At 44.3% G+C, this 12,986-nt stretch overlaps 1 protein-coding gene across 6 annotated transcripts in view; it reads left to right on the top strand.

The window, feature by feature from the left end:
* Nucleotides 1-12,986, top strand: part of jade1 (jade family PHD finger 1) — a 156,287-nt gene that overhangs the window by 122,758 nt on the left and 20,543 nt on the right. For 5 of the 6 annotated variants that reach the window (XM_038792525.1, XM_038792526.1, XM_038792523.1 and 2 more), the window contains 3 exons: nt 1,364-1,531; nt 4,670-4,786; nt 10,772-11,281. In XM_038792525.1, the coding sequence (XP_038648453.1) occupies nt 1,364-1,531; nt 4,670-4,786; nt 10,772-11,281 (795 nt within the window). The remainder of the gene's footprint in view (nt 1-1,363; nt 1,532-4,669; nt 4,787-10,771; nt 11,282-12,986) is intronic. The other variant, XM_038792529.1, reaches the window with a different exon arrangement.

Here is a 12,986-nt window from a genome sequence, read left to right as displayed (position 1 = left end):
ACTGTCCTAGGGTTGGATCTGTCCATTGTCGGGCCCTGTATGCAGTTAAAGTCCCCCCCCTCCGATAAATCATTGGTGTTTAGGTCTGGGATTTCGGATTTTTTAAACGAATTTTCCATCGTCCCAGTTGTCCTGCTAATCATAACATAATTTCACACCAGCCCCCAACGCTTATTTCCAGGCACAACGCAGCAGTGCCTCTTCTGGCCACTGCAGCGCTGTATCTGGAGGGGTTGGAGAACTGTTGTCCAACCTGATTAGCTGGCAGTGCTCCATCTTCCAAATGCAGATGAAAGTCCTTCCTGCTGCCAATCAATGCTCATTGGAGCGAGGAGTCAAGCCCCTGCCATCCGAAAAATTGAGGCCCTGATGATTTTGAAGAATGTCTAATTCGTTTATCATCATAAGATTAATCTTATGAATCATGGACTCCTCATGTCTGTTACAAATTTCTGTCTTCGTATTCCTGTAGCCCTCCCACCTGGTGTAATGTACTCGGGTTTGGTTACCTTCCTGACCATTTCCCGGATTAAATTACAAATAATTGCGCTCTGGTCACTATCCCCTTATATTTCCACTACGCCTACTCACTTGCCTGTCTGGTCCACACATTGGAGCCACATGTACAACAAAGCTCCCTGTTTTGGCCTGATCTGTGACACACTGAGTCAGGAAGCAGTTATGCATTTTAAGTCTTTGCCATTTGGCATTCCCAATTTATGTTGTGAGGGTTATCGTCAAGTTATTTTAGAATGAGACAGCTCCACACGAGAGTCACCCTCTGTAACCTTTAACTGTAATTAGACACCCTCCAGTTTCACTGCTGAGCCACAGACACAGCATCGCTCAAATTTGCTCATGCTCTTTTACCGATAGTGGCGCAGTTGTACTGTTTGTAATGAGGTTGTATATGCGCATGTTGTTGTGTACACATGTCTGTTGGACAAAACAACTAGAGGAGCTATTTTCAGAGCTGAAGAACAATATGTTTATTTTATCTGACGTTCCAAAAATAGAAAGCTGAGCGTGATTAAGTGAGGGCCAGTAGACGATTATCAGAACTGGGAGATGATCTTCTAACACAGTGTAATTTAACCTTCAGCGAAGGGAATTTGTGCCCTGCTGTGCTTTGGTTCGAAGCAGTAGAAATGGACTAGGAAGCATTTTATATGCTTATAAATGCATGCTAATGTGCCCTGATGAGCTACACACACAGCCACATTTATTAATTGTGGTGACTTGGACTTTCCATGCAACATATAACTGATTTACTGCTGATTGCATCCGATCATAGAGGGCTGGAATTTTGGCAGATTCTTATCATACCCTGTGTAACGAGTACACCGTTGCTCATTTATGACAGGCATGTTATGGAATTCTGAAGGTTCCGGAAGGCAGTTGGCTATGTCGGACGTGTGCACTTGGTGTCCAGCCCAAGTGTTTGCTTTGCCCCAAGAAAGCTGGAGCGATGAAGCCCACCCGCAGTGGGACAAAGTGGGTTCACGTTAGTTGCGCTTTATGGATCCCTGAGGTGAGGCACAAAACATTTCATTGCACTCAGCATTGTCCTTGTTGGATTCTATGGTAGGTCGTCTCTTTCCTTTAAATGAAAAAACTGTGTGCTCTGATGAGAAAGTAGTTCAAGCAGACACCATTAAAGTTATGCTTTTGATATAGCAATAAAATGATCACTTCTGCAACGACCAAGAGTTTTTAAAAAAGTACTGAGTGTGTGGCAGAAGTGGTTCAGTCGTTTTTAATGTTTGAAGATTTCGGGAATCCTACATTGATACGCGCTGCATGTTGCCAGTTTCACCGCTAAAAGTTCCATTCGGCTCATAGACTAATAAAATAATTTTTAATAAGGGTATTTTATTTTCATAGTAAAATTTGCTCTTAATTAAAAGTGTGATGGCCCTTTTATTGTTGGCTGTTTCAGAATCACAAATCACAGAGACAGAATGAAAGGAAGCAAATTGCTCCAGTTTCCTAGTACCCTTGTGGGCTAATAAATACATCCTCGCTCTTCTGGGTAACTTTACCCAATCCTTTGACCCTGACTATAGATTGTGATTGATAGAATTAGGGAGCACGTCTCTTACGATTTACCTGGAGCGCTGCAGAAGAGGGAAAGGTGAGAAAAGCAAGAATAGGGACTTGTCAACAACCTTCTCTCCAAGTTAGCAATCCTCTGTTCCATTTCCTCATACGGTAAAGTTCACCACATCATTTCATTTAAACCTTTGTGACTGACACAGCGAAGCTTGTGACTAGATACAATCAAGTTATTGTCAGGTAAGGGCGGCACGGTGGCGCAGTGGTTAGCACTGCAGCCTCACGGCACCGAGGACCCGGCTTCGATCCCGGCCCCGATTCACTGTCCGTGTGGAGTTTGCACATTCTCCCCGAGTCTGTGTGGGTCTCACACGCACAACCCAAAGATGTGCAGGGTAGGCGGATTGGCCACGCTAAATTGCCAAATTAATGTGTAAGTGTTTTAGAAACATTTTTATTGAACCGATTCACATTGTACACGCTAAATTAAAGTTATTGTCAGGTATCTTATGAGGAGGGCACAATCTGACCAGAGGTTTGCTTTTGAGGTCATTCATGATTTTAGCGATAGGTGAACTTGGAATTGTTCAGGAATTTGAATCCATAGTTCCTCAGCAAATTATCTGCCATGCACATCAGCATGGATTCTTGGTGGGTCAAGAACTCTCAGCAGTTTCTGGAGAAGGGGCAGTATTTGTAATAGTATCTAGTTAAAATGCCACACTAAGCGCATCAGGAACTTTGTTTTCCCCACAATTATTTTATCTTTTGTGTTCATTAATGCACCGATCCCCAGGCAAGACAATGGCAGGCAGCAAGTGTCCAGTTTCCACTGTACAGGTGCAACCACCTGAAGCATTCAAAAGGGGCCGGAGCGAAGCCGCTGTCCTGTTTCCATTCTTTCTGTAGAGAGGGACCCAGCCTCTAACCAGCAACTCCTGGATGGTACGACAGAGACTGAAAGTTATCTCTCCGTCTGCTCCACGCTCCCTGGCTGCGGTGGTACTTATAAAAATTCTTCTTGCGCCCCGGGTTAGTATCAGCTTGCACGACGGCAACTCAGCCTCTGTCATGCTTAGAGGTAGGATCCAGGTCTGAGCAATTGGAGGCATCAATTCCCAGCTATTTCACAATCCACGAGGGTGCAGAATATAGGGCTGGCTGGAGCCAGGGAGTCTGTCTGCATCTTGAAATTTTCTTTTTAGTGCTTACTGCTGTTCTTAAAAATATATAACGTAAGTTCCTTTTTCTGAGATACACATCTGCACATTTGCCAACATTCTGGTATTTGTAAATGTTTCTTTGTGGCTAAGAGACGAGCTTGAGTAGAAGCAAACATTTGCCTTTACAGTCAGAAGAATGGTGGCTGCCACGGACATGGTGGTACGTTTAGTCTAGTAAAAATGTATAATTCCAATTGGACTATATCCAAAATTACAGGCCGGAATCTTCCATTCTGAACTGATGTTCTGTGGGCGGGCGCGGAATTGGCAATGGTTTCCGTTGTGGGGTGGGACAGCTAACCACGTGTGATCTTGTGCTGTTTAGCTCATTAACTCTGCATCTGCCAGAAGCTCGCCACTTCTCATGGTGGTGGCCTCCAGCAAGTCACCGACCCGCCATTAGCTCGTGGGGTGGAAGATTCGGGTGCCATATTCAAAAGGCACCCAACAGGCTGCACTATCCCTTCCACTTGTCTGGCCACTGCTCCGATTATCCATGCTATCCCTTGCCTCCTTCCTCGGTCATTTTCCGTGTAGCTTGCACTGCCACCACCCTTTCCCAAGTTTACATCAACAGACCCGCCAAAGAGGACAATGCAGCGGCAACTCACCATTAGTCAGGGGAGACCTCGACCGTACCGGGTGCACAGTATTTATATGCATCCGTAAAAGTGAACATCAGAATTTCTCGCTGGCGGGGAACTTAATTCTGTCGAGGTGGCCTTTTAAAAAGCATGCACGATACGCTAATGCATGCAAAAATACTTCCCGTCATTGTTCATCGGGAAGTCCAACCGGCCTTTGAAGGCCCGAGAACTTAATTCCTAAAGTTCATCCCGCCACCGGGAAAAGGGTTTTTGGGCTCGCCCCAAATCAGGCTTAACTGCCTGTCAAGCTTCCTGCTCCTGATGGGACTGGAAGGTTCCGCCCAAAATGAAAATGAAATGAAAATCGCTTATTGTCACGAGTAGGCTCCAATGAAGTTACTGTGAAAAGCCCCTAGTTGCCACATTCCGGCGCCTGTTCGGGGAGGCTAGTACGGGAATTGAACCGTGCTGCTGTCCTGCCTTGGCCGGCTTTCAAAGCCAGCGATTTAGCCCAATGTCAGAAGCTGAAACCAAGATGGACCTTCCTCCCCCCCCCCCCCCCCCCCCCCCCCCCCCCCGGCCCCATTTCCGTTTTATCCTCTGGAGATGTGGCTCAGATTTTGAATTCTGACGAATAAGATGCTTACCAGTGAAACAACTGTTGACATTCAGATAAAACCAGTGCATCCCGTGCCTGTGAACTAACTGCATTGCACCTGTAATTATGCTCGTTTACTTGTGACGTTGACGGAAAAAGAAAATCAACCTGGTTTGCTTCACAAAACTTTTGCTTACTCCTTTTAGGTTAGCATAGGCTGCCCAGAAAAGATGGAGCCCATAACAAAGGTCTCGCATGTCCCTGCCAGCAGATGGGCGTTAGTGTGCAGCTTGTGTAGCGAGAAGACTGGAGCCTGCATACAGGTTTGGAACGCATTCACATAATTACTTTGTAGCAGTTCCTCAAGTAATCGTGTCACGTAACTCCTGAATTAATAAGAGATAAAAGGCTGGAATTCTCCGGCTGTTGGGATTCTCTTTTCCCGCCGCCCGTGCTTCCCCGCCCACGGGTTTTCCGGCGGCTTGGTGTGGCTTCAGCTGGAAATCTCATCGACGAGGCGGGTGTCGAGTCCCGCCCTCAGTGAATGGCGCTCCGCCGAGAAACACCGGGCTGCGACACCGGAGAATCCCGCCCAAAATCCCAATAAGTGAGGAGAGAGTTATTGTACATTGAAGCCTGAGATAGACAGAAATAATTAAATGTGTGTCATATCGATCTGGCTGTATTAGTTATGAGAGAAGCAATGGATTGGTTTAGTGAAATGCCGAATAAGTGTTTTAGAAACATTTTTATTGAACCGATTCACATTGTACAGTTAAATTCTCTTCACAAATAAAGAATGAAAGATATTAGAATGAATATGGACCATCTTGATATGTGTACCCAGGCAAGAGTGTTACAGGCCATCACGCCCAGACTTGATCTTGTCATTCTTACGTCCGCATTTCCAGCATCTGACAGCGACTAGGAGGGAAACTGACCTTAACTAGAGTTCAGAAACAAGTGGCCACAGGATATTGCTACTCAGTTTGAGGTTGGCTAATTCTCTGCCACTTGAAGATTGAACCTGGGATATTCCAGGACTGAATGGTTCAGAACCACATCACAGAGCTGTCGAGGGAGCCCAGAACAAACATACTTGTCTGAGGATTGTAGCAGTACTGCCAGTTTTATCCAGTGGGAAAAATACAGGCACTTGTATTGTTTTGTGTCGTTTAATATATCAGCAAATTGATCTTTGCAGTTTGATATATCTACAATGAATATGCAGCACAGAACCAGACCATTCAGCCCAATAAATCCATACTGGAGTTTGTGCTTCACTTGAGCCTCGGCCCATTCTCCCACATCCAGCTATATCAGTACAACCCTCTATTCCCGTCTTCCCTCATCCTCTTATCTGGCTTGCCCTTAAATCTATCTATGCGATTTTGGGCAGCACGGTGGTGCAATGGTTAGCACTGCAGCCTCACAGTGCCAGGCACCCAGGTTTGATTCCGACCTTGCATGACTGTGCGGTGGTTGCACGTTGTCCCCGTGTCTGCGTGGGTTTCCTCTGGGTGCTCCGGTTTCCTCCCACAGTCCAAAGATGTGCAAGTTAGGTGGATTGGATATGCTAAATTTCCCCTTACGGTGGGGTTGCAGGAATAGGGTGGGGTTTGGGCTTGGGTAGGGTGATCTTTCTAAGGGTCGGTGCTGACTCGATATCCGAATGTCCTCCTACTGCACTGTATGGATTCTATGATTGACCTCACCCTCTCCCTCTGGTAGTAAGTTTCTCACCACTCTCTGTGTAGATAAATTTATTTGGAATTCCCTATTTAATTCCCTGGTCACACACTCATATTGATGACCTCCAGTTATGCTCTCCCTAACAGCTGACAACAATATGTCTACTCCATCAAAATCTTTCATAGTTTAAAGGACCTTCATTAGATTGCACCCCTGATGGGAGATGTGGTATGTTTATTGTGAATCGGTTTGCACCCTTTCCAGTATCTCCATGTCTTTTTTATAATCTGCCAACCCAGAACTGCACACAGCACTCCCAAATCTGGTTTCACCAAGGTTTGATACAGTTGTTGCATAACCTCTCTACCTTTCCATTCTAACCCTCTGGCAATAACCTCCAGTGCTTTCTTTTGTAATGGCCTGCTGACCTGCATTGTAAAGTTTAATGATTTGTGCCTTTGTAGGCCCAGAACCCTTTGTTCCTTTATTCCGCTTACATTCTATTTCCCAAGCGATGGCCTCACTTTTCTTTTCAAAATATCCCATACTCACCTATGTCGATTTGCCCATTCTGCAAGTTAACTTATGTCTTCTTGTAGTTTGTTGCAATGTTCCACAGCTTTGACCATCACTTCCAATTTGCTGTTGTCTGCAAATTTAGAAATTGTGTTTTTCCTTCCTTCCAAACTTTTAAATCATTAATATAAATTGTGAGCAGCTGGGGGTCCCAGCACTGACCTTGTGAAACTCCACTTTCCACCTCCTGGCACACATTCTGCTGTCTGTTTCCTGTCTTGCAGGAACCTACCTATCTATTCCGCTACTTATCCCCTGACTTCGCAAGCTCTGTCCTAATTCAGCAGTCTAATATGTGGTATCTTATTAAAAGTCTGAGCAAAATCTAGACATAGCACATCTACACTATTATCTCTCTGCTAATTCTTCAAAGAATTCAGTCAGTTTGGTTGTGCAAGTTTTTCCCTTTAGAAATCCAAGTTGAATACTCAGTGTTGTATTTTTGGTTCTGAAATGGTTTTTCTCCCTTTGTTGGGATTTCATTAATTTTTCATTAGTATTTCGTTCCTTGGATATGTTTGCCTCCCTTTTTAAATATGGGTATAATATTAGTTATTTGCCAGTCCTCTGGCACTACAGTTTTCTCTAACGAATTGTTAAAGGTCTGCCAAAGTGCTCTCTCGGAATAAATTTTTCCTGGCTTTAATGTTTCCCATTGCCTCCCAGTATTGTTTCCCATTTCATTTTGCCAAGTTTTATTCTCGATATAATTTTCTTTCCGAATTATTGCCCCGTCTTCATCATGCTTATGTCCTTCTCAGTTGTTATCTTAAATGGTACAATAATGTGATCACTATTGCCTAGGTATTCCCCTATTTTTACTTACCTTACCTGCTCTGCTTTTTACTTCACTCTAGATCCAGGAGTGAAACTGTTGTATAGCAGGGAATAGGGGATCAACAGATAAATCAGAAAGAGAGAACATCAGTCAAGGCCCTTTGATCAAACTGCTCTCTGCCATTCCTCAGTACAGTAGACTATTGATTGGAGTTGGTCATTACGGTTCAGTCACATTTTAAGTCACTATCTTATTCAGCCATTTTCCCTGAATAGCGAATACTTTTTCTGATTTATGACTTGTATTGTCACTGCAGCTGCGTACTCAAAACAATCTTAATTAACAACCCTGCTGGCGGCCAAAGGTTAACTCAATGCCCATTTTTATACGGGCTTGGTTTGCTACTCCAGCAGCTAGAGGATGATAATGGTTCAGATTCGAAACATTTAAAGTAATAAAATGCTCTCTTTGTTTTCCTGCCCAATAAAACAGTGTTGATTTTGAGATAATGGATCCTGCTGCTGGGTATCTGTTATTTTGTCGGACAAAGTTGCCTTTTGGGCTCTTCCCACATGGGATGACATTTTTACCTTGTTGTCAAAAATTTGGGTCTTCAAATAGTTTACATTCCAAATACTCCCGGACAACATGATTGCTTACTTAAAAATGCTTTGACTTAGTTTAGTTATATTATTAATCTGGCTACGTACTCAGGCCAGTGCAGAAAACAAAGATAAAATTAATGCACATTGTTGAGTGCCGCTGCAACTCTGTAAAGGCCTTTTTTTAAGAGCACCTTAAAATTTAAAGGGGCGATGAAAGTATTTTCAGTCTGCTTTAATGATTCCTTGCAAAGTGAACTCGGGCAGTCTTGAGACGGTTGGTTCCCAGTAGACATGGGCCAACACCACAGAATTTCCCCATTGTCAACAATAGCTGACAATCACTGAGAGACCACTAGTTGATAATGGTGGCCGCTGGAGAAACGTTCACACTGGTGCTGTGGTATATGTGTCCTGAGGTTGGAGCAGAAACACGTTAGGGCAGATTAGAGGGAGCTTTCATCCGTGTCTGGCTCCTATCGCCTGAGAGTGCTTGACACTGACACCAATTGCCTTAAATGGAAAGAGGTCTAATCTCCAGCCTGAATATTCTTCATGCTGCTGTAAAATGTTAGAGAAGGGAGGGAGCTACATTTAATTCTTCTGATATTGAGTCAAGAATATTAAGTAATTACAGCATTTTTGGATGACTGTTAGTTTATCTTGTGATTAGCTGGTGTTGTCTATTCTCAGCTGCTATGTCTCTGGACAGTATAATTGGCTTCAGTGCCTCTTGGCTAGAAGCTCCTGCTTGTTATCATAGTTTTTTTTTAAATTTAGAGTACCCAATTCATTTTTTCCAATTAAGAGGCAATTTAGCTTGGCCAATCCACCCAGTCTGCACATCTTTGGGTTGTGGGGGTGAAACCCATGCAAACACGGGGAGAATGTGCAAACTCCATACGGACAGTGATCCAGAGCCGGGATTGAACCTGGGACCTCGCCGTCGTGAGGCAGCAGGGCTAGCCCACTGCGCCACCGTGCTGCCCCTTCTTATCATTGTTGAACAATGCTTTCTGGAGTGCGGATGTATGAGCAGCAGTGAACACAGGATCAGAATTTAGCTTCTCTGTCCTCACCCCACCCCCATCACAATTGAAAAGCTTGTCGGCACTGATTGCCTAGCCTCGCGGGGTAGTATGGATACATGGATGAGGCGTTACTGGACTGCAGTCTCATCCCATTCTGGTGGAAGGGAATACCGGAAATGATCAAAAGAAGAGGAGGGAATGATGGTCAAAACGTTCTTGAAGGAAGCAACAAATGTTTGAGTCTCTGGATGGCAGAAAAATGCTTGGAGCTGGCAAGAGGGAGGTGGAATTAGTTAAGTAGGTGTTCAGTCAAGACGTAAAACATAGGTCTGCACATTACTTCTGTTGTAGAATTACTAACAAATGGTTACACCTCGCATTGCAGTGATATTTTTAAAGTGAAATATCAAGGAGAGGGCACGTATGGATAAAAAAAAAAACAGGCGCTAGGTAGATGGCTCAAAGTACATTGGTCGAGTTTTAGCATGCATAGTAGTCCGAGAGTATGGATAAGTTTGCCACTTCTGTTTGGTGGGCTCTGCACAAGGAAGGTATGGGGGAAGAGAGAATTAAAAAATTGTACAGCACAGAAGGAGACCATTCGGCCCATCGAGCCTCTGACAGCTCGTTGAGAGAGAGATCTCTAATTTGTCCAATTCCCCATTTTTTTTGCCATTATGCGTTTATCGTTTTAGCAAGTTGCTTTTGAATCTGTTGCCACCATCCTTTCAGGTAGTGCTTTTCAGGAAACAAGACCGTGCTGCCTATTTTTCCTCCTCCCCTCCCTTTAACCAATTAACTCCAAGTCTGTGATTCAGGGTTACTGATCCACCGGCCAGTAGAAACTGTTTCTCCTTATTTGCTCAATCAAGACTCCCTCATTACTTTGGCCATTTCTGTTAAAATCTCCTGCTTACCATTTCCCTGGTAAGGAGAATAATTCCAACTTCTCCAGTCTTTTCTTACAGCTGAAGTTTCTCATTCCTTGAACCATTCTCCTCCGCTACACCATTTTCAAGGTCTTGACATTCCGCCTCAACTGTGGTGCCCGGAACTGGACAGAACACTCCAGTTAACCAGTAATTTATGACTGCTTCGCGTTATTTCCTCACTTTTGCACTCTGTGCCTCTATCCATAAAGCCAAGGATCCCATATCACCGTTGCAAACATTTCAACTTGTCCTCTGATCTTCGAAGGTTTCTTGGGCTGATCCAGCTCCCTAATTTTTTTTTTTTTTTGCGTTCCTGGAAGGTGTGTGTCAGTGTAAAGGTCAGCATTTATTGGTCATACCTACTTGCCCCCAGGAAGGTGGTGGAGGAGCCGTCTTCTTGAAGTTATGTGGTGCCGGTATACCCGGCAGGGAGGGCATTCCAGAATTTTGACACCGGGGCAGTGAAGGAACAGCAATATAGTTTCAAGTCAGGATGGTGTGTGCCTTTAGGGCTTTTGTTTACACTTTCATTCTGGCAGGAAGTAAGTTGTGAAGGAGTTTCTATTGGGATTCACTGGGCATTCCCTCATACATAAGTAGAAGATAAATATTTCAAAGGAACAAGGGCTGCAGTATTCTCCAGCGAAATATATCTTCTCCTATTGTAACTGGATTTTTATTTTCAATATGTTTGTAGTGTTCAGTGAAAAACTGCCGCACAGCCTTCCATGTGACTTGCGCATTTGATCGCAATTTGGAAATGAAAACTATCCTCGCAGAAAACGACGAAGTGAAGTTTAAATCCTACTGCCCAACGCACAGCAGTAAGGAACCCGACGAGGGGAACAAGAGCTATGCCAGCGGGGAGGTGCAGGAGCAACCTGCCGTTGTGGAAAGTGCCCTGGACAGCATGGACCAGAGCCAGGAGGAGGCCCAGAGGATCAGCCTCCGCAAACAGAAACTCCAGCAACTGGAGGACGAGTTTTATAACTTTGTCAGCGTCTCCGAGGTGTCCCAACATCTGAAGTTGGCTGACGAACTTGTGGATTATGTTTATCAGTACTGGAAAGGGAAGAGGAAGAGCAATTTCAACAAGCCTCTCTTCACCCCCAAAAAGGACGAGGAGGACAATCTGGCAAAGCAGGAACAAGATGTCCTCTTCAGGCGTCTGCAGCTTTTTACACACCTCCGGCAGGACCTAGAGAGGGTGAGTGCTGTTGCTTGGAGCTGCAATTCTGCAATTTAATATCATTCATGCTGTAAATTTCCACTTTTTTTTTGTAGGAAAAGTATTGTAATTCTGAATGTTTTTTTAAAAACAAAACCAAAATGTTTTTATTGAGTTGATTTTATTCAATATGTCTTTTAAAAAAAAAACCCTCTCCCATTGCAAAACCTCCTCCATCTGGATGGTGCATGACCGCTACATCTGTGATTCTGTCCCAACACTGAGACTGTCTACAGTTAGAAGAGAGGTGGTAGGTGGTCATTTTCCCTCTCTCGTGCAAGGTGATGCAAATTATTGCAGCGGTGTTGATAATTCACCGAGTGATCCACCTGAGAACTGCCTGTGTTCATCTTAAGATAGATGGTAACACGCTGAGAAATGTAAGAGGCACAGAGGCACCTGGGAGAACATGGTCCACAGGATGCTGAGGGTGGCCAGGCAGGTAGGTAAAGCGGTCAAGATGTCATATGGAATACTTGCCTTCATTAGCCAAGGCATAGAATATGGGAGCTGGGACGCTACGCTGGAATTTAAAAAAAACACTAGTTGGGCACAGCTGGAGTACTGCTCCTGTTGTGTTCACCACTCTGCAGGAAAGATGTGACTGCAAACGAGAGAGGGCGCAGAGGAGATTTACGAGGATCTTGTCTGGATTGGAGAATTTTAATTATGAGGAAAGATTGAATGGGCTAGGGTTGGAAAAGAGGAGGCTAAGTGGAGACCTAATTACCATGTACAAAATTATGGGGGTGCTGAGATAGAGTGGATACGAAAACTCTATTCCCCTTGGTTGAGGAGTGCAAAACCAGGGAGGTGTGATTTAGGTTAAGGGGTAGGAAGTTCAGAGGGGATTAGAGGGGAAAGCTTTACAATCAGAAGGTGCTGGGATAACATTTAGAAAGTACAGTGCTCAGGTATGCGTTTGTAATCTACAATGTGAGGACCAAGATCTGGAAAGTGAAATTTTGCTGGAGCGGGCTGGCATGGAAACGATGGATCGAATGGCTTCCTTCTATAATTCTATTAATTAATCAGTTGAGCACAATGCAAGAACGTTTAAAGACTTTGCTTTGTAACGTGCCATTTTGCCCTTGTCCAAGAGTACATTCTGCTGTCACGAGCAGAAACAATTTCAAGCGCCTCTGCTCTCGTTTGAATTTTATAGATTTGACTGCAAGGCAAGGTAAATTTGCTATTGTTTTGAGATCAGTTTATTTTTGCCATGGTATCATCATCAACCCGTTTGGGCTCTGGATTTTTGTTATGTTTGATGACAGCCATCTCTGCAGGTTTGAGTCTTGCCATTGGCCCCAAACTACTGTGGTCAGATGGGTGGCAAGACTTGTCATCACCTTGCCTTACTTGAATGGGATGGCCTGCCGCAAACAGCGTTAACTCATTTCTACCAAGTTGTCCGAGCAAGAATTATGTCATTCCTTTTGAAACGCAAGTGCTGAACTCACATACAATCTCCTTGCTTGAGCTGCAAGCATGGCTTTCATCAGCTGAGCTGGGGACATCCTGGTGGAGTTGGGAGGGGGTAAAGTGTCTGCAAACTGCCTCCTTGCTATTGGAGGGCTTGTGAAGAAAAATGTTTATGTGAATTCTTATCTATGTGAATAGCAGGGGATTAGAGAACTTAATGGCGAAGGATTGTACCTTCCAAAATTAGCTGTGGCCAAGA

Source organism: Scyliorhinus canicula, chromosome 3 (assembly GCF_902713615.1).
Source record: "Scyliorhinus canicula chromosome 3, sScyCan1.1, whole genome shotgun sequence".
Classification (NCBI taxonomy): domain Eukaryota; kingdom Metazoa; phylum Chordata; class Chondrichthyes; order Carcharhiniformes; family Scyliorhinidae; genus Scyliorhinus; species Scyliorhinus canicula.
The sequence above is the reverse complement of the archived record's forward strand: the minus strand, read 5'-3'. Positions and strand labels throughout refer to the sequence as shown.